This window comes from Nomascus leucogenys, chromosome 11 (assembly GCF_006542625.1).
Source record: "Nomascus leucogenys isolate Asia chromosome 11, Asia_NLE_v1, whole genome shotgun sequence".
Lineage (NCBI taxonomy): Eukaryota > Metazoa > Chordata > Mammalia > Primates > Hylobatidae > Nomascus > Nomascus leucogenys.
In genome coordinates this window covers 43,246,346-43,268,393 of record NC_044391.1, presented here as the reverse complement: position 1 = coordinate 43,268,393, position 22,048 = coordinate 43,246,346, and the positions used below count along the sequence as shown (strand labels likewise).

At 38.2% G+C, this 22,048-nt stretch overlaps 1 protein-coding gene across 1 annotated transcript in view; it reads right to left on the bottom strand.

Moving 5' to 3' along the window:
- Window positions 1–22,048, bottom strand: part of DNAH11 (dynein axonemal heavy chain 11) — a 363,940-nt gene that overhangs the window by 135,145 nt on the left and 206,747 nt on the right. Inside the window, exons 52-55 of the mRNA XM_030822211.1 lie at window positions 19,213–19,375; window positions 18,150–18,273; window positions 17,587–17,729; window positions 2,337–2,498 (exon numbers count right to left, since the gene is read on the bottom strand). Of these exons, the coding sequence (XP_030678071.1) occupies window positions 2,337–2,498; window positions 17,587–17,729; window positions 18,150–18,273; window positions 19,213–19,375 (592 nt within the window). The remainder of the gene's footprint in view (window positions 1–2,336; window positions 2,499–17,586; window positions 17,730–18,149; window positions 18,274–19,212; window positions 19,376–22,048) is intronic.

Genomic DNA, 22,048 nt, shown 5'->3' with positions numbered 1-22,048 from the left:
CTTTCTCTGTGGCCAAAGGGGGTCACCTTGTGTAAGTACCTTACACTCAGCAAATGAGGTCAATAATTAAGAAGTGCCTAAATTATGCTGATAACTTTCAGTCTTAAAAAAGGAAATTAAAACTAAGAAAGTGATCAAATTAGTGCTCATTTGAAAAACTTAAAAGCTGTTTTTGACCTCTACAGAAAAGATACCACGCGTTTTTAGAAGACCATGGACACATTGTACTCTGAATTATAATTATTGCTCCTGCGCAACAAATTAGGAAGGTGGGAGAGTTAAATATGCACCTTTCACTGAAATGAAATCATCTGACTAATTTGTTTTGAGGCACAATTCAGTTCAACAGAAATGGTAAAGTGCTTTTAAAATTCCTATTTGGCACTCAGCATCCTATAGGAGGCGTTATGACACCATCAGATCCAGCTTAGCACCTGACAGGAGCCCTCTGGACTTAACATGATGCAAGACCTGCCTCATCCAGCAGATGTCAACGGTCACTGGCATATCAAAGCTCCTTTAGCTGTTTTCAAAGCGGCACCCACCTGGACAGGAAAAAGCCTGCACAGAGCAGCAAAGGGAAGGAACTGTAAAAACCACTGTGCCAAATGCCAACTTAAACCATGCTACTAGCTCTAATTTCCTACCATTTGAGAAAGTAACATGCAGAAACAAAGTCCTCTGGTCCCTTTCTCTTCCTTACCAAACCAGCCTGATAAAACAGTTCTTTGCTATTAGAAGATACATACTGACTCTCTCCCTCTAATAAAGCAGCATTTTGAACCCTTCTTGTAACTATCACAAGATAAAATGATACCCTAGAGAATTCCAGAAATGCAACAGACCTGGCAATCGCATAAGACATTTGTGTTAATATTTATGACAATTATTTGTCATATTTAATGATTCTCCAGATGTTAGAGTACAAAATGTTTCTGGCAGACTTTAGAAGAGATCATTTCTTATTTTCATTTATTTGTGGAAATGTTTAAAGTTTAAGTGTAGAGGAGAGAAGGAGATGGGAGGTAGCTGAATATCCTAAAGCCTCTACCATATATATATCTTCCAAGGTAGACACTGTTTGACAGCTCTTCCCTAGCAATCCAGCACCAAATAATTAGTTCAATAAACATTTCAGGAAAAGACTAAAGGAGAAGAGGTCTCCCTCCACAAAATTCTGTAGGTATCGGTGAACACTTGTATGTGTACTTACCTCTATAGCTGCTTTTTTTTTTGTAGTAGAAGCAAAGGAAAATGATATTATGAACAATAAAGCTAGCTGCATACAAACAATTAAATATGTAAATATGACCAGATTTTTAACTATATGGCTGCTGAACGATACAATATACAACAAAATGTAAAAGGACTGCTTTGGAAAGGTGGCAGTTATGCCTTTTGGAGTAAGGGTGGGGCTACAATGGGTTGTACCTGTTCATGATAATCTTTCAACTAGAAACAGACATCATTCCTTACATATCTCCAGTTCTGTGTTTGCCTCTGAGAGTCACTTTCAGTGTCTGACCTATTCTAGGAAGCTTTCACCTTATCACTCAATGGAATGAAGACAAAGCTCCCTGGGAAATGTTCACAATCACTTTTCTAAGCTATGTAATCAGAAAGGCACTAGACACAAATAAAACTTCCATCTCCAGGAAATCTAAATGATAACCTCATATCTACATCCTTTTTCCCTCTGAATCTGAATGCTTGAAGCTTTTGTTGTTTTGTTTTGTACAACCATTTTAAAATGCCATGGGATTTTAAATTTTTAATTTGTCATCATGAAGAAATGACAAATATAACCCATAAAACATAAATCTGTAAAACAGTAAGTAGATATATTATGTGACTTAGTGGTCATGGGATCTGAGGGCTGATTTTTCAACTATCGCTACTATGAGAATAATCACAATTCATTGCCTTACTTGGTTAAGAAGCAAGCAGTGCATGGCTACGGTGACTACATTTCTGTTTGAGCTTTTAGTTTGGACTTAAAGGATTTATAATCAGCAAGCCCCATTATGATTCAAGGAAGCAATGATCCTGGGCTTCCAGTGAGTCAGTGCATGAGTGAGAGCATACTCAAGTGCTGTGTGCGTGCCCGTGTTCACACACGTGTGCACATCCTCCTCAATAGGTATGGCAGAAAAAAGGTCAGCCATCATATTTCTTAGAATGTAAACAGATAAGTTTAGCACCTTAAATCAGGATAGCTTTCTGATAGGAGATGTATCGTGGAAAGTACTTACCTACTGAGGGTTTTCAGTGTGTGTGTGTGTGTGTGTGTGTGTGTGTGTGTGTGTGTGTGTGACACGCAGGCTGACATGGCATACCTCAATTCCCTTGGTTTCCTCAATGAACCTCCTGCTGACAGAGACCAGAGCCTCCTGGGACCACGCATGAAACCAGTCAATAGCCGTGCAGTTAACTATGGCTGGGAACTTCCGAGCTCTAACTCTCAGCGTGTGACCAACTGGAGAGAAACACAAAATGATCTGTGGAGACATGGGGGCAAGGCAGAAACAGGCGGGTGATGAATGAGCAGAGAATTACATTGCAATCTTAGACAATGAGAGAAAGGAGTGCAGCCAACCGTGACATTAAACTACCCTAAAGCCCTAGAGAGTGGACAGCAACACTAACCTCCTTGCTAATCAAAGTATAAACCTGTCCAAAGAGGCTGCTCCACTGGACACACAGAAACACTGCTGGGTGCTTCCCTTAAAACTTGTCTCTCTTTGCTTAAACATTTTTGGTTATCATTAATAGGGGAAAATCTTATTCATTTACATCACACAAGTAACATCATAATAAAAAATAAAAATTAAAAAGAAATCACCATGATACAATAATACCAATGTTTTCTTCTGTTCCTTCCATTTTGTAATTCATCAGGCTCCATAAAGCTGCATAATACACTTTAAAAACAAACAATGTCTTATCATCTTTAATGTTTGTGTTTCCATTTAAAAAGAAATACATCTACTTGAGCTCCCACTTCAGATTTTTAAAGGAATTAAAAATTCTCTTTATACTATCACACTGGTCTTTAAGAAAAAAAAATCAGTTTAAACATTCTCCTGCTGAGAATTTTTTAAGTTTCTGCTGTAAATCTAAAGTTTTGTGTACCTATGTAATGATTTAAAAGCTAATTTACATCTAAATATACTTCCATACTTTTTTTAGGGACACAAGGGATTCTGTCAGGAGTCCTGAGGGTGGCTATGACATCTGGCTATGACGGTGGGTCACAGAAACTCAGTGAGAGGAGCACCTGGTCAGCTCCTGTGTGCTTCAGAGGGTTCATCAGAGACACCCCGTGTAAAGTGCTAAAACAAAAGAGGTGTTCAATGAGCATCCTTTCCTTCTCTGCTTTTATTCTCAAGTCCCTGAGTACGTGAGGACACTGGGAAGAGAACTGTCAACCAGGGTAAGGTCCGAGAGGGAGAATCTTGGTTTCTTCTTCTCTAGAAATGGCTCAGACCTGATGATATCAAGCTTTGTGGCTGCCTCTAAGTCTCTAATACTTTGAGATTGGGAAATTGATGAAATCATTTTTCAAAAGATGTGATTTTTTTTTTTACCTATAGCATTTAAAAAAATCCATGTCATAAAAAATTGCAGCATACATGAACCCATATCTCATTTAACAAGTGTTTTATTAAGTTTATTTTATATGCCATGTGTATTCAAAAATTCAAGCTATATAAATATTAAGATCAAAATGTTTTTATTGTGTCAAAAAACATGAGATCTACCCTCTTACATTTTTAAATGTATGGTACAGTATTGTTATCTGTAAGCCCAACGTTGTGCAGCAGATCTCCAGAACTTTTTCACCTTGCATTACTGAAACTCTACACCCATTGCATGGAAACTCTCTATTTCCCCTCCCTCCAGCTCCGGGTAACCACCATTCTACTTCCTGTTTCTAGGAGCTTGACTACTCTCAATACTGCACATAAGCAGAATCATACAGTAATTGTCCTTCTGTGACTGGCTTATTTCACTTAGCATGATGCCCTCAAGGTTCATCCATGTTGACATATGACAGGATTTTGTTTTATAGATGAAAATATTCCATTGTATGTATATATATATATGTGTGTGTATATATATGTGTATATATATGTATATGTAGCACATTTTCTTTATCTAGTTATCTGCTGATGGACATTTTAGTTGCTTGCATGTCTCAGCTATCGTGAATAACACTGCAGTGAACATGAAAGTGTAGATATCTCTTCAAGATCCTGGTTTCATGTCCTTGGCTATATACCTAGAAGAGGGATTGCTGGATCTTATGGCAATTCTGTTTTCAATTTTTTAAGGAACCACCATACTGTTTTCCATAGTAGCTGCAGCATTTTACATTCCCACCAATAGTGTACAAGGGTTCCAATTTCTCCACAGCTTCACCAACACTTATTTTCTGCTTTTGTTTTTTTAAATAATGACTATCCTAACCTGTGTGAGGTGATGCTTCATTGGGGTTTTGATTTGCATTTCACTGATTAGTGATGTTGTGTATCTTTTCCTATACCTGTTGGACATTTATATGTCTTTTTTTTTTTTGAGACAGTCTTGCTCTGTTGCCTGGGCTGGAGTGCAGTGGCACAATCTTGGCTCACCGCAACCTCCACCTCCTGCGTTCAAGTGATTCTCCTGTCTCAGCCTCCTGAGTAGCTGGGACTACAGGTGCTTGCCACCACACCGGGCTAATTTTTGTATTTTTAGTAGAGACAGGGTTTTACTATGTTGGCCAGGCTGGTCTCAAACTCCTGACCTCGTGATCCACCCGCCTCAGCATCCCAAAGTGCTGGGATTACAGGCATGAGTCACCGCACCTGGCCTTGTATGTCTTCTTTAGAGAAATGTCTACTCAAGTCCTTTGCCCATTTTAAAATCAGATTTTTAAACTTGAATTAATTCCTTATCAAATATACAGTTGGTAAATATTTTCTCCCATTTCACATAGGTTGTCTTTCATTCTGTTGATCACTTCCTTTGCTGTATAGAAGCTTTTTAGTTTGATGTAGTACATTTGTCTGTTTTTGCTTTTGTTTCCTGGGATTTTGGTGTCCTGTCAAAGAAATCATTGCCAAGATGAATCTTCTGAAGATTTCCCCTGTATTTAAGTCTTTAATGTATTTTGAGTTGATTCTTCCATAGGTTGTAAGACAAGGTCCAATTTCACTTTTTTTTGCATGTGGTTTAATGCTTTTTAATGTTGCATAAACTGATCATTTTTTCATTATATAAATTCTAGTTACAAATGAAATAATTGCTGTAATATTTCATGTGCTAACTTAACAAGCCTTAGTTAAAATGCACAGTTTTTACTTATATCTCAATTCTTAGGTTTCTCTTATCAGCTTACCCCATACCTGAATATTTCTCCTTTCTTCCCAAGAAGTTGGTTTCCCACACCGAACTCATCTGTCATTTGTGCCAATTTTAGAAATGTCATTTACACGTAATGTTAGCAAAGGCAGAGGAAAAAAAGCATCTTTTATTTGACAAGATCCCAAATATTTCCATCACTTCTACACTTACTTCCACACTTGTAACTGGCATAGTATCCGATCTCAGGAATGTGTTAGAAAATACTGTATCTGAACCATATTTGTTCAACTTCAGGCAAAAATACTTTTCCTGAGTTACTTGAGTGATAAGACTTCATTATTGGTATGGTTTGCCTCTATGTCCATACCCAAATCTCATCTCGAGTTGAAATCCCCATAATCCTCATGTGTCGAGGGAGGGACCAGGTGGGAGGTGACTGGAGCATGGGGGTAGTTTCCCCCATGCTGTTCTCATGATAGGGAGTTCTCATGAGATATGATGATTTTATAATCATCTGGCATTTCCCCTGCATGCACTTCTCTCTCCTGCGGCCATCTGAAGAAGGTCCTTGCTTCCCCTTCTGCCATGATTGTAAGTTTCCTGAGGCCTCCCCAGCCATATGGAACTGTGAGTCAATTAAACCTCTTTCCTTTATAAATTATCCAGTCTTGGGTATTTCTTTATAGCAGTGTGAGAATGGACTAATTATTTATTGAAAAATAATATAGAATGGTCACTTAGAGAACCATTACTCTTTTCTGCAATTTTACGATTGAAGATATTTTCTCCCATGTTATGTATTATTGCTTAAATAAGGATCCTCACAACACTGTGTAAAATTTCATATTGTGAGTGGGCCTGGGAGGGTGGCATGGAGACCAGTTGTTCTCAAAGAACTGTCTAGGAGCTGGTTAGAAATACAAATCCTTGGACCAACTCCAGACATAAATAATCAGAAACTCGGGGTGGGACTCAGCAATGTGTGCTTTCAGCAAACACTCTCAGGTGATTCTGACACCCACAGTGATAGCCTAATAGTATTAAATTGTCTACAGGAATACTTAAACGAAACATTGACTTTTTCAATGTTTTTGCAGTTTGTTATATACGCATAGAATCTAGGTCTCTACACACAGAGCAAGATGAAAACTTTAGAGAATTTTAAATAAATAATTATATGTAATCTAAATTCTATCAGCTAAATTAGACTCTGGGAATTAAATTATAGAAATATACTTGTTAATTAGTAATTCTTTTCAAAGGGAAAGGAGAGTGTCACGCTAGCCTTGAAAGTACAGTTATTGTGACCCAATTCACTGCTCAGTAACTTCTAGTTTTGCTAAAAATTGAGCATAAAATTTCTCCTGCCATCCAGCTTTCCTTGGTAGCGGTGTCATGTGAGATTTTTCCAGAAACCCATGCTAACGTCTGGAAACCGTTGGCTATTCTGCTCTTTTCTAAGATAGTTCACACAACTTTACAGATAACCTGAAGTAAACCCCAGTTGTCACAAGGAATATTACTGTGAGGGAAAAGTCATTCCAACTAATTTTCCCATTATATTTCCCATAATTTAATGAAAGCTTAATATAGCAAAGGGCTTATAAGAAATAAAAACAAAATAATTTTAAAAGGGTGTTATATTGTCTATAATTTAATCACTAGTATAATATGCATGTGAATAGTCATTTTATTTTACACCTTAGGGGCTGTTGGTTAATATCTGGAATACACCAATAAGGGCTACACAGACTGGTGGGAAGGTGGCTAACCAGCATTTCATGGACTCTAATGGAAGCCCACACTGCAGATCCAGCTACCAGAAGCTCTTAGCCAACTACTTCTCTCATCAACATAAATAGTTGGTTAGGCAGCATCATGGATGGTAGACATGATTTTTCACTGATGAAATAAGTAGTGTTCAAGATATATGAAGCAAAACCTCCCCATCAAAAATGTGTGCATAGCTCTGCCAATGTATGAACAAAATTTAAAAATCTAAGTATCAAGGTATCTCAATAATTCTATTTTGGGCAGTGGCCCTTGGGATTTTGGAACTTGACCAGTCCTGCGGTAAACTGCTTATTAACAGTCCAGTCTTTTGATGTGATTACGAGGTCAGCTGAATCCTTCCATGGAAATATTGCCACATCTGCCCCAAAGAAACCTTCCAAGTATGGGCAAGTGGGGTCCCCAAAAGAACAGAGCTGGGATTACACTAAGCTCATTTAAAGAGCAGGTTGTAAGGCTTGGTGGGTGCGTCTCCTTATTATCACCAATCAACTCTCTGTAGGAGGCTTCAGTCTGAGACATCCTTTCTTGGAAGCATACCTTGAGTTGGGACATTTGGGGAAAAAGCCCTCTCCCTCACTCAACTGATGTCATCTACCTTGAAGTACCTAAATTCACTGAACTTCACCCTCCCTTTTCCTCCCGTCCCCACCAAAAAGTTCTTGACAATTGCAAGTGAGCAAATTGGCTTAAGTTAGTTTCCAACAGTGGGATTAGAAAGGAAAGTCAGCAAAAAAATAAAGTTAAAAATGCCTCTGGCAGCTGTGCTCTTTTCTCAAATTCTCACAAGTAAATAGCAGACCCTAAAATCACCATCTATGTACTTCCTGCAGCTCTCACATTTGGATGTCAGGAACTTGCTTTGGGAATTCATACCGTAGAATTTTCTATTCTTTTTTTCTTTTGCTCACACAGGTGTTATGACTCATTTGCAGGAATCCACTTTTCCCTGTGCTTTGTAATATGTTTTCATTTCGTTTAGATAAGATCTCATCGTAAGTACATATTTATTTGTATATCACTAACAGGGCTCAGTCCATTTCATCTGGTAATGAAAATGTGAATTGCTACAGTCACTGTATTTTTTTTCCAGTTGATATAGTTTATTCTCAGATGGTAGTAACCCTCCTACATATTTACTTCAGAAGCTTCCATCCATCACTTACATTTGCATTTATCCTCAAAAGCCTCAGTATTTTTCAAGAATAATCAAGTCTAAATCGGAGGAAACCCTCGTAGGAAGGGAGGTTTAGTGCAGAAAACCTTCCCAGGTTTGACTGCTTCAGTGTCACTTTATCATCGTCCTCATATCTTCCTGTATTTACCCCCCCATCTAATTACCTTTCAATTTGAATTTGTTTTTAAAAGATCCAATAGCTTCAACATGCACACACTCAATACATTTTCTTATTTATTTCCCTTTTAGATAGCACACAATGAACTCATTCCCATAACCTTTGACTCGTGTAAATATTGGACATTACAGATTTTTGCTAGAGGTAATGTTTGATATCAGGGAGTTTTAGTTAATTTTTCTTTCTTTTTCTGAACAAAACTCTCCTATTCACAAAGAAAATTGTGTGTGGAATCCCAATAGATAGCAAAGAGCAAACCTATTCCTGAGGGGGAAGACAGGAAGCAGAGCCCTCATCTCAGCTGCCATGCTTGTCACCAGGGCCTGCACTGGTCACAAACTGCGTTCCAAGCCAGTCTCTAGCCCCATAACAACGTATAAGTTTTGTTTTGTTTTTTTAAGAAAATCAGATGCCTATTTTTCTTTCTTCTGGATAGGCCTGTATTTGAATTGTGTCATGCCAAGTTTCTGGCTTCTGATCAGCGCTGCTCTGTTAGAGTAGATGGTGTTTCTGCTGACGCAATGGGATAACTCTATACACATGCACCACTGCAAGAACAGGCCTCAGACTCTACCAGCAAACCCCACAGCTGAATGCTAGCAAAATGAGAAAAGCACGACATGCTTTCCAAAATGCAAAGGCTATTCAACATACAGTGACGTTCTTACTCAAGGGATTAAGCACTGGATTTCTGGTGTAAAAATTTTCTTTTACAATATAAAATAATGGAAAGACTTCTACTCACTCTTTGGGACTCTCTTCTTGATCATTACTTTTTCGTGACATCTTTCTTGCCCTGTCTTCTGTTATGTTACATAACCTTTATCTCTCAAGTACATCGTTGTGATTTTACTTTTTGTGTGTGATTATTGGATTGAATGAGGTGGCTCTAGGTGGGCAGTGGCTGGGTTAGCCTTTGCTCCCTGTCACATTCCAAAGACTCAGCACATCACGGGCACTCAGTACATATTTGCTGAGTGATGAATGGCTAAATGAATGAGTAAATATACAGCAGTCTGAAAAAAACTTTTCTGGGTAAAATAAAACATTCATATTTCTATCCTAATTTTTTTGAGGTTTTGCTGTTTTATCTAATCTCAAAGAGGGTGAACCTCAGATACAGAGTACAAGGTTGCACCTTTTGTCTTTCTCTAAAGTTCTTTTCATTCTACTTATGTCAAATAATAACAGAAAATGGGAGGACAGAGACTAGAGCACTGTATCCAGAGAGATGTGGTCCTGCAAAGCAAAACACAGTTGGCAGCATAGCGATTTACAGAGCTCTGGAACCAGTGCTGGGCAAGCCAGTTGTTAGAGTTTCTTGTTTCTCATTAGTGCCTGTGTCAGAATGTGCTGCAAGAGGGGTGAAGAGTGCCCCTCTCATGGATGAAGCCGTCGAGATGGCTATCTGCATAAGGGAAAGAAGCCAAACGTTCTGCTCCTCAGCCAGAGGTAGGTTTGAAGAGACTCGACTTTACAATCTTGCAAGGATAAGGTTCTGCGATATCTGATTTTCCACTGGCCAGGTGAGTCGTTGAACTTTTACACAAAATGAAAAACATACCCTGAAAATTACTTGCGTTACTACTAAGTCTTTTGGCTTATGCCATGTTTGTCTCTGTTAATCTGTTGCTTGCATACAAGTGGTGCTTGACATTTTTTGTTGAGACTCTCAGGTCCCTGCACACGACGCTGTGTGAGCCAGGAGGAAATCACCCACCTTGTCTGTTGCCAAACTTTAGCTGTGAATTGCTGTCTCTACTATGCAAAGAGGAAAGAAGTCTAAGTGGAGCCAGAAGAAGAAATACTATAAAACCCAGAAAAATAGAAAAGCATCCGGCAGATTGAAAGGCAGATAATTCCTCTGAAGTTGATTTAATGTAAGAACCTGAAGAAAATAATAAAAACTTGCATAGCACTCTCAAGAGGCTGGAAGGAAAGAAAGTAATAGAAATCCATAGCAGGAGAACAGGCCAAGATGAAGAAAGAAGATAAAAGAAGCGGGTTTAAATAAAAACGGATAGGATAAACTGCAACACCTTTTCCTCAAAAATCATATTTAAAATACCTCAGGCCAACATTTCATCCAATACTCAATGATGGAAAGTTAATGGCATTCCCATTACATAAATAAATAAATGAATAAAGATGATCACTGTAGTTATTTAAAAGTTTTAAATGTTGTTCAGAAAGTATGGCTGTCCCAAGATATAGGAAAGTGGTGATTATTATAAAGGTTTAAAAATTAAAAGATGATCTGTTTACTCAGCAAACTCTAAAGAACAAAATGCAGAAGCTAGTGGGATTAATGTGTGCACTGAATTGGTTGGTAAAATAAACACATAAATAAATATCCATACATTCCTCCTTCCCTCCATCCAGTGGCTTGCTTTTATGTCCACAATGATCAGTTAGAAATTTGGCAGGAGTGGAAAATGCTATAAAATATTGAGAAAAGAACTTAATGAGAAATGTGTAAAATGAATTGAAGATAATTAGCTGCTTTTTCAAAGCTCAGTTAAAGACACTTTGACTAAAGGAAGAGACATGCCACATGCCCGGAAGAGGTCAATTATTATAAAGATGCTAATTCTTCCCACATTCATTAACAAATTTTAGGTGATTCTAATAAATCCCAACAGGATTAGCAGAACTTAGCAAAGTGATTTTAAAGTTCAGCCAGAATAAAAATGAGTAAGAAGATCAAAGGATATCTGGAAAAATATCCTTTGTGTTGGGAAAGAACTCACACTATCAAGAATAAACCTTAAATTATAACAAGGAAAACAGTGTAGGTAAATGAATAAAAATATTCAATATTGTAATTATATCCATTATCCCCAAAATTCAATTTTCATTGAATTTTTTAAAAAGTCATCAAACTGATTTCATAGTTAATCCAGGAAATTAAAGGTGCAAATAACTAAGCAAATGTAGAAAAGGAAGGTTATCTTGCTCTACTAGATTCCAGAACATACTATACTATAAGGCCATAATAAACACACCAATTATGTGTGTTGATTATGCAGTATGGCAATTATGCAGGAACAAATTAATGGGACATAATAGACAGCCCCAAATAGAATCTTATATATTTGGGCATTTAATATATGAGATAAACATCATTTCAAATCAGTGATAAAAGAGAGATTATATAATAAATGGCACTGAGGGTATTCGGGGTGGAACAGTAGGAAAACCATCTTATAATTTACACAAAACTGTATGGCTGAACATTAAAAATATTATAATTTGAAGAAAATTCAGAATAATATTTTTTATAACCAATGGAGTGCAAAAATTGCTTCCTAAAAAAGCCTTAACACATGAAAGCCATAAAATAAAAATTTAACATTTTTAATAAATATGAATGTAAAACAGGAGGTCATCATAAAGTTAGCAGAATTATGATAAATTAAAACTGGAAACACCTAAAACCAGAACATTCTGGACATATAAATAATATCCATTATATAAAGTGCTCCTATAAAACAATAAGAAGTTACAGCAAACCAATAGGAAATTTAGAAAAAGCTGTAAGTGGATAAAGGCCATTTTCTACAAATAGTTATTTACAATAAAGTACATTTCAGTTAAATAGTTCATTCCATACACCAAATTCTTGATCATTTGATGTTTACCTCCTATGGGAGCCTTCTAATCAGAAAGGCAAATGGGAAGGTAATTAAAGAAGACTGCGTGAGATGTAAATAGAAATTTTTTAGTTCTGAACATATACTTCATGTTTATGTGCACACAGAAAACTGAGAGGAAAGATACCAATATGTTATCTCTAGACAATATTATTAAGCATAATTTAAAAATATTTTTTCGTATTGTTTTGTATTTTTAAATTCTCTACAATGAGCATGTATTTTTTAAATTATCAGAAATGGATACCTATATATATATATACTTAAACAGATAGATAACGAGGCAAATATCTAAAATCCTGGGATGGAATCGGGGCTGCTACATAAATCAAGTGTCCTTTGCCCTAAAGTATCAGATGGCCAGGAAGGAAAGTAAGAAAGAAAAGTTATTGGGTTAACTAAGGTCCACCAGAGAGGAGATGAAAGTTCTATATTCTAGCTGTAAGATGAGAACTGTGTGGGAAAAGATGCACATAGACAAATATGAAGGAGAGAAGGCATTTGGCATTGCTATTCATTGGCTTATTTGAGGCAATCCAAGGACACACATCTGATGGTTGTTAATGGGAACTGCCCTCTGGGATTCAGAGGTCACATTTTGCATGCCAACAGGTTCTCATTGTCTCTGCATTCCAAGTGGGAACTGACTTTGGGTGGTGAGCATGGGTAATGGGGTGGCAACTTCACATCATTTAGCTCGACCTGCCAGGTGTGCTCACCAATCCCCGTAACACATTAAGCTTTCCATGATGCCCGGCTTGGAACGTATGCAAAAGAGTTATCAGCTCATCAGAAATTCTGAGTCTTTAGTACACACTGGTGAATATCATGATATCTGAAAATAACATAGAGCAATTTGGAATTCTTTAAAATTCCAAGGATGTGGGGGTAATATACATAAATTAAAAGAAAGAAGCTGGTATTTTCAGGCTAAAACACTACCCATTTTTTACCGTGATAGTTCTCCCTCAAGGTAAAGTGGTCATGGTGCTGACCATTAGCCTTCCACAGGATGGATCAAACTAAGTGAGAAGGCCAAAGGGGATCAGAAGTTGGATTCCTTCTTCTGACAGAGATACCCTATTTCTACTTGATGTTAAAAACAAAATAGCACAAAACAAAAACAAAAAAAAAGCGACTTCCTACTCATTTTAGTAGGGAAGACATAGGTCATTCAATTAATAATCCTGTGATGATGGGGGGGGTAATTATCCATATCTAACTCAAAAATAAATTCCATCTTGTACTGAGTTAAATACTAAAAAATGAGACCATAAAAAGGATTAGACAACAATAGAAATGAATATAAAACTGATCTCAGTTTCGGTAAGGTCTGCCTACACACAGACCCAGAGGAAACAGAAAAAGGCTGATGGATATAAAAATATAAAAATGTAAAACTTCCGTATATCACTCTGTATTATACGAATATTAGTAAGTCCAAGGAAAAAATACATATACATATCTCAACAGATGCTGAAAACGAATTTACTAGGTAGATACTTCTTTGACAAGATACATATTCTGAATCAAAAGCCAACGTAAGACCTAACAGTGAAACATTAGACACATCCCCATTAAAGTAAGAATCAAGACAGAATTCCTACTATTATCAAAATTATTTAATGTTCTGCAATATTTACCAATGCAGTGAGGGAGGAGAACAGAAAAACAGACGAGCAGGAAAGACAAAATATCTTAACCTGCAGGCTATATGATATCAACCAACTATTAGAAACTATAAGAGAGACAGTAAGGTAGCTGATTATAAAGTTAAAAATCAATAGCTCTCCTATTTACAGATAATACACCATTACAAAACTTTATGAAACAATCCTTCTATAAAAGCAGTAAAAGACATTGTACCCTGAAGATTAAATTCTAATATAAAATAAGCATTCAGCATGATTTTGATCAAAATTGACATGGAGTGTGTTTAGAATTTGACAAAATGATGCTAATGCTTATCCAAACATATAAACACAGGAGAATAAGTAGAAAAAGCTTAACAAGAAAAAGCAATTGGAAATGAAAATAAATGATAAAGCTTTACTAGTTTATAGTGCAATGCTGAAATCAGTAGCAGAGAGTTAACAAGAAAAGAGAACAGAGAATGTAGAAACAGACACAATTAATATGGCTATTGGACATACACTAAAGATGGTATTTGAAGCTGGTAAGGAAGAAATACATGTTATTTAGACAAGAAGACATCTTTTTGGGAAAAATAACCTGAAACCTCTCAGCTCACACTTTACCATATTTAATAAAAAATATATTTCAGAGGTAGAAAAGTTTTAAAGAGCATGAAACAATATAGGCACTGAAATGACTGACACTGCTCCTTTTTAAAACTACTCCAAAATCCATTTCAAATTTTACTCATAAAGGCAATGTCCCCAAATTAAATATTTACTCCCTCAGACTCCTTAGTAGCCGGAGGCAGCTTGGGAAGCATTTGCGGCCAGTAAGACATCAGGTTAGGCTTTGGGGGAGGAGCTTAGGTTTCCTGGTACAGAGTCTCCAGGTCCTCTTCCCCTTCCTTCCCCCTGCCTGGAGCATGAACATACTGCACCCACCTGTGATCAGGAGGCAAGAGGCATCACGATGAAAGCAGGCAGAAGGGAAAGATGAGACGAGCATCTCTTCTAAGGGGCCTCTAAGGGTAATACTGAGCCAGTCTGGACTTACTATTGTGAGAGGCTTTAAGAAACTGTTGAGTTTTCTCTAACTGTAGCTTAATTTGAGTTCCGACTGCTTTTGGTAAAGATTATCTTGCTCATGCCTGTTAATCCCAGCACTTTGGGAGGCCGAGGCGGGTGGACATGAGGCCACGAGTTCAAGACCAGCCTGGCCAACATGGTGAAACCCTGTCTCTACTAAAAATACAAGAAATTAGCCAAGTGTGGTGGCAGGCACCTGTAATCCCAGCTACTCAGGAGGCTGAGGCAGGAGAACTGCTTGAACCCAGGAGGCAGAGGCTGCAGTGAGCTCAGATTATACCACTGCATTCCAGCCTGGGCAACAAGAGTGAAACTCTGTTTCAAAAGATAACTAAGTAAATAAATAAAAAATAAAAAATAAAAAAGATTATCTTGAAGAGTAAAATACTTTTCTAAATTTACAAGAAATGGATCTGAGGATCCATTAAGGAAAACACTGATTAATCTAACATGTAAACCTTTAAAAAATTGGAAAGTTACAGACCTATAAATGAACATGTGCCATAAGTACATTTAAAAGACAAACAAAAGAATAGGAAAAATATACGTGAGACACATATATAAGAATAATTGCCTAAATACATAGCACTCTTATAAACAAAAATATGTACAATCCAAAAGAAAATTGAGCCCTTTATGACTCAGCCTTGGTTGCTGCTCAGCATCACCTCTGCCATACTGGATATTAGCTGAAGCAGTCACAAGCTCGCCACCCAAATTCAAGAAGAGGGGATCTAGATGTCACCTGTGAGTAAGAAGAGCATCTAAAAATTTGAAGGCATGTTTTAAAACTACCACAAGCTGTAACTATTGAATCTAGCAATATCCATTCCAGGAATTTATCTTGTAGAAGCAAGCAAAGTTGAGCATGAAAGATATATACAAACAATGTTCATTCTAGCACGATTTATAACAATGGCTCTTAAATTTCATCATGCCTCTGAATCACCTGGAGGCCTTGTTGAGACAGATTTCTGGGGCCACCCAAAGTTTCTGCTTCAAGAGGTCTGGCTCGGAGTTGGAGAAAATGCATTTTAAAAAAGTTTCTTGTTGATGTTGATTCTGCAGCTCTGAGCAACAGATTATGAGAACCATTGATTTATACTATTACTACCTCAAATTCTAACATTGTACTTGTTTTCCCATTCTATAAAGAAAATTTGATTCTAGTATATCACAATGGAACAGGAAGAAATCCCTGGCCTTGTTACTACCTGACAAATGTATTTTTAGTCCTATTTTTGATGGGGAAAAAGCTCTTTGGGCAACTGAACCTTAAGTTCTAACCTTCTAACCTCAGCCCAGAATTGCTCAGTAAGATTAATGTGAAACTTGAAATAGCAGAATGTTGGAGAAACTTAGTGACTCTGCTCCTTAACCTCCAATCTAAGGCATATTCAGGGCCAATGCCAGTCCCCGTCTCCTATCCTTAAATACTCCAGTTTTATAGCTGCCGCAGCCTGCCACTAAACTTGACAAGCTAACAATATGAGAAGCAACAGTAAAGTAGCAGCTTTCCTAGTTTACCAACCATTCCATACTAGAAAGCCAGAATTTTCCCTAGCAGCGTTCTTAAATTGGCTTCCTGATGAGTTTGGAGGCTCTCCCTGTTTTCTTGTGATACTTGACCTTTATTGATCTATTATCTGGTTATATTATCTGCCTATGTGATATACTATAGCACAGAGCAGCCAATGAGGAAGAACACTGGGGTACATCTGAGTTCAGAAATCTGAGCTTACTTCGTTTGTTTTTTGAGACAGAGTGTCACTCTGTCACCCAGGCTGGAGTTTAATGGCCCGATCTTGGCTCACTGCAACCTCTGCCTCCTGGGTTCAAGTGATTCTCCTGCCTCAGCCACCCAAGTAGCTGGGATTACAGGCACATGCCACCAAGCCTGGCTAATTTTTGTGTTTTTAGTAGAGATGGGGTTTCATCATGTTGGCCAGGTTGGTCTTGAACTCCTGACCTCAGGTGATCCACCTGCCATGGCTTCCCAAAGTGCTGAGATTACAGGCGTGAGCCACTGTGCCCGGCCCATCTGAGTGTTACTTCTAAATTCCTTTCCCTGAAGTTACTGACATCATCATCACTTTCTTAATTCAAAACTTTCCTCACTACTCACTTTATGATTTAGAAACCTCTTATCTCTTCCAATTTACTTTACCAGATTTAATGATTTCACTCTCCCTGTAAGAACTCTATGTTCCAGGCCTTTAGAGGTAACTTGGGTTTCTGCAAATACGTACCATGCAGTTGACCTTTATATAAATACCATTTCCTGTCCCTGAAAGCTCCTCCCCTTGAATTCTTCTCCATGCTAAACATGTGGCCCATCATTTCCTCCAGGACGACCAGCTCCAGTGAGGAAGGATGCTGCGCTCCTCTGCAATCCCACAGCACTGTTTACATTTATATTGTATGATAATTACTTCTGATGTCTCCTGTGTTCTATAATAGTGTAAGTTCCTCAAGGGCACAGACCACATGCACTTTAGCTGAGGACTGCACACACCGCTCAGCAATGCTTTGCAGGAGCCCAGCATCACGGGACACTTTCGGAAGGTACACTCCAGATACAGGCATGTAAAAATGCACACGTCCTTTCAAAATGCATTACTGAAATTCAAACTCATAATAAAAAACTCAGAATAGAACCAGATAGTTGCAATAGCAGGTTTTAACTAATATGCAAATTAAGCAAGTATTTCTTACTTTGAGCTGTAGTCGCACCCTGGCCATAAAGAATTTCCAACAGTTTTCCCTGGAGTCCACCATGCCCAGAGCATGAACTTCATTATGAATTCCAGAAATTATCTTGTCCACATCTTCATCGCTGAACAGATCTGGGATTTCTCCTGTCCCAAAGAATGAGTAGAATTACTAAAAGATCATTGCAATTTAAATTTCACATATAACTTTTAAACGTTTGAAATGTTTTACAAGACAAAGTTCAGCATAAATGGTAAGAGTTTAAAATCAGAAATGTCATGTTTCTTTTTTGTTTACGAGACATACAACACATTGAGGACAAGCCATGATGAACACACCCTCTACACCCGTACGTGTAGGAATAACATTTACTTCACTGAAGGCCTTCTCATCCATAAACAGACTAAGAAAGCAATACACCTCAAATTAGTTAGGTTTATAGGTTTCTCCCCAAAGACTGCCGAGCAAACATCTCAAAGATGAATTCTCTCTCTTTAAAGTTCACTGAAACTACAGATAATTTGTCATCGGGGAAGATCTTTCAAGAAATGTGTTGGTTTAATCACCTGATGCCAGCAAGTCATTAATCAGCACGAGGAAGCTCTCATCTAGAACCTGGGCATCTGTCAGCAGGAACACAGTGGGCATGTTCTTGGCTCCGGTTCGGATGTACAAATTGGCAAGATCTACCTGTAAGGAAAGGCCATCATTCATGTTTTGTTAAAATGCTGATGCGGCGTTGAGAGGATGTGTGTGAGTGCTGGGAAGAACTCAGTAACTGTATCACCATAGCACTGTGGGGTGCCTTTCCCTGGTTTATATATTCCTTCTCTGAGAGACCCCATTCTAGGGGACAGCAGTGTGACACCACCTCCATTTCTGACTTGTAAGGATGAGTGTCGTGTTTCTGGCTTACTGGAGCAGAGGGATGAAAACAGGCTGCAGATCACCAACTCCCTTCTCATTGTGTACGAGGGAATTCAGTGACGCCTTTTTCAGGCAGTGCTGTAAAAAGAAGTCTGCTCATTTTAACAACTGTCCTATTTTATCGAAAATGGGTTTATTTATTTCATTAGTAATATTAAAAATATGTTATTTTTTAAAACTTAAAATATCACTTGGCACAAATTGTAGGTACTATTTTGTAAGAACTATTGCTATTAAAAAGCAAAACTTGAAAAACACACGAGAGTTTCCTGAACGTGTTATTCCTATTGCATCTTCTTCTCCTATTCTTACCCGATGTGGAAGAAATCTATTTTCACTTGTGAAGTTAGTGTCTTTTTTCCCCAACCTATCATAAAGGAACACTAACAGCGATAAGCATCAGGTTTGATTAATAGAAAATAGAAAGACATTTATGTAAGCAAGTATTTAATAAATATTTTCTGAGCCAGGTTTACATGTTATTAAACCTACACGCAACTTGTAGGAATTTATTATTACTAATTTGACCATAAAGGCAAAACTGCCAAAGGTCATTTACTGCTCTAAAGAGCTCCCGCTCTCCCCGTGGTTGGGGAGGCCTTGGCCAAATCTGGGAGTCACAGCCCACATGGGCGCACTAGGAGCCTCGACTTTATCTGCCAAGCAGAAGGGTCAGAAGAACTGCCTGTCCCCTTTACTCACCCGAAGTTCCTGGATTCCATAGCCCTCGGTCAGAGTGATCTGAAAGACCTCAAGGCCACAAAGGTAAGCTGCCAGCCTGGACAAGCTCTGCTTGCCACTGCCCCCGACTCCAACCAAGAGAGCACAGCCCTGAGGGGTTCGTAAGATCCGGCTGATGCGACACCTGAGAAAAGGAAGCGCCCATTATGGCACAAAATCGAAAATACCCCGGGACTATGTCTGTTCTGTTTATTTTTCTTTATTGATTTATTTTTGAGATGGAGACTTGCTCTGTTGCCCAGGCCGGAGTGCAGTGGCGCGATCTTGGCTCATTGCAGCCTCCGCCTCCCAGATTCAAGTGATTCTCCTGCCTCCACCTCCCAAGTAGTTGGGATTACAGGCACCCACCACCATGCCCAGCTAATTTTTGTATTTTTAGTAGAGACGGGGTTTCACTACGTTGGCCAGGCTGGTCTTGAACTCCTGATCTCAAGTGATCCACCCGCCTCGGCCTCCCAAAGTGCTGGGATTACAGGCATGAGCAACCGCGCCTGGCCTATGTCTGCTTTGTTTATTCTTTAGATAAATAGTGAGAGACTAAATTCCGGTTTTTACTGGAAACCTCTAGTCCTTGTTCATTTGTTTCCCCAACAAACAAAGATTCTATCTTCACCCTCACCCTTGAACTGCTCCCATGACAAATCATCCTATGCTAATAACATTTTGGATTCCCTTAGTGCTTTGTTATCACCACCAAAAGCCCAAAAAGAAAATATATGCAAAGGCCTTGTGTTAAGGGCTTCAAAATATTTTGATTAGCAAGAAAGATCCGAATTCCACATCAGCACCCAAGTATGAGGACATCAAAGGGGGAATAGCCTTGTGCCAGAAATCTTTGCTGTAGAATTATTTTGGAAAGAATGGATTTATTTAGACCAACAGATCTCTCTGTGTGATTTACTCAGCAAATCAAGCACTTGTTTCTTAATGTGATTCTTGCTTCCTTCACACTAAAGCCTTCCCTTATAGCTACACCATTGTAGAATAATTTGCTGAAGCCATTTAGTACCACAAAGTTAAATTTCCACCAAGGTCAACTAATCCCTTGTTCTGTAATATCCAAGGCATTCTGAATGCTTAATCTATTTATATTATGCTATATTTTATAGCTATAAATAAACTCGCTTTAACTTTAGCAAAAGATGGGCTTGAAGAAATAGTTCATAATTATGTTATACATATTAAGAAAACCAGCAAAACAAAATATAAGCATGTAGATAGTAAAACACCCCAAATTTGATGCCATCATTTTGCTCTAGGTTGCTTTTCTGAAATGAACTTAAACTTCAGAACCTGAATAATCTACATTAATTGTTTTAAATAGTGCTTTTTGAAAAAAACTAAGTTGGGATCACTTATATTAGGACCAGCACATGTGAACATTTTCTGAAAACTTCCAATAACAGAGAAGATAGGTTATTTTTACAAGCTCAGTCATCACATTAAATTTTACTTCACATGACCACACAACAAAACAACCTTGGGGAAAGCTATAAAATTACTCTGACATGAGAGATACCCCAAGCTATAAAGCAGGGTTTTCATTTCATTTTAATGTATGCTTTGAGGCTTTTAACCTCACAAGATTCACTAAGTGGCAAAGTCCCTTTCTATAACACTCAAGGACACGCTCTTAAATCACCTCTAATGCTGAGTAAATCAGCTTCTAGCTCATAATGCCTGATCAAAGAAACAGCCTTACCTTTTAGGACACTGAAAATTCTGTATTGAGGGATTATATGGGAAAACTCTTTTCCTCAGTATCAATGGGAGGTTTCTGTTTCACCTGAGCCAGGACGCCCATACACAGTGACTGTATATTAACCCAACCAGAAACAGCATTACTAATAGCTGATTTAACACCACGGTTTTAGATTCCAACTGAAACTTCCTTTGCACAATCAGAGGAAGGATCACAACTGCAAAGGGATCAGTAAAACTACCAACACTTAGTTGTGATGACAGGAAGGGCTCTACAATTTTTGTAGGTTCTAGGGCCTACGAAAATTTTAAAGATTAATTCTTCTAAAAACTGAATTCTCCACATCTTATTTTCTCTGGATTTTTCCTTCTTCTTGTCTTTTATTTTTGAGAGATAGGGTCTCACTCTGTTGCCTAGGCTAGAGTGCAGTGGCATAATCCTAGCCCACTGCAACCTCGAACTCCTGGGCTCTAGCAATCCTCCCTCCTCAGCCTTCTGTGTAGCTGAGACTACAGGCACATACCACCACACCCAGCTCATAAAAAAAAAAAATTGTAGAGATGGGGTCTCACTATGTCACCCAGACAGGTCTCAAACTTCTGGCCTCAAGTGATCCTCCTGCCTCAGCCTCCCAAAGTGCTGGGATTATAGGTGTGAGCTACCGCACTCAGCCTCTTCTTGTTTTCAATGATTTCTTTTTTCTTTTTCTGTTTAAGTCTTTGGCTGTTGTCACTTATTTAAGTCTCTCTGCTGCTGTCAATGAGAGATGAAGGTGACTTGGACTAGGAGAGCAGTATTGGATGTAAACATGGGATCAACTTTCTACACAGCAGTGGCAATGTCAAGCTGTTTAGCCCAGACAATGAACTGTGTCATCCCCAGGATAAAACCCATCCAACCACTTCTCACTGCACTTAGAATAAAATCAAAGTTCCTTATTCTGGTTACGAGGAAATACTTCGTATTGGTAAGGCCAGTTCCTGCCTCTCCATTTTTGTTATATTTTTCTCTATGCTGCAGCCTAACTGATCATCTTTTCTGTATCTCAAACATTCTTGCCTTAGGGTCGGATGCAATCTGCTCTCTGTCTAGAAT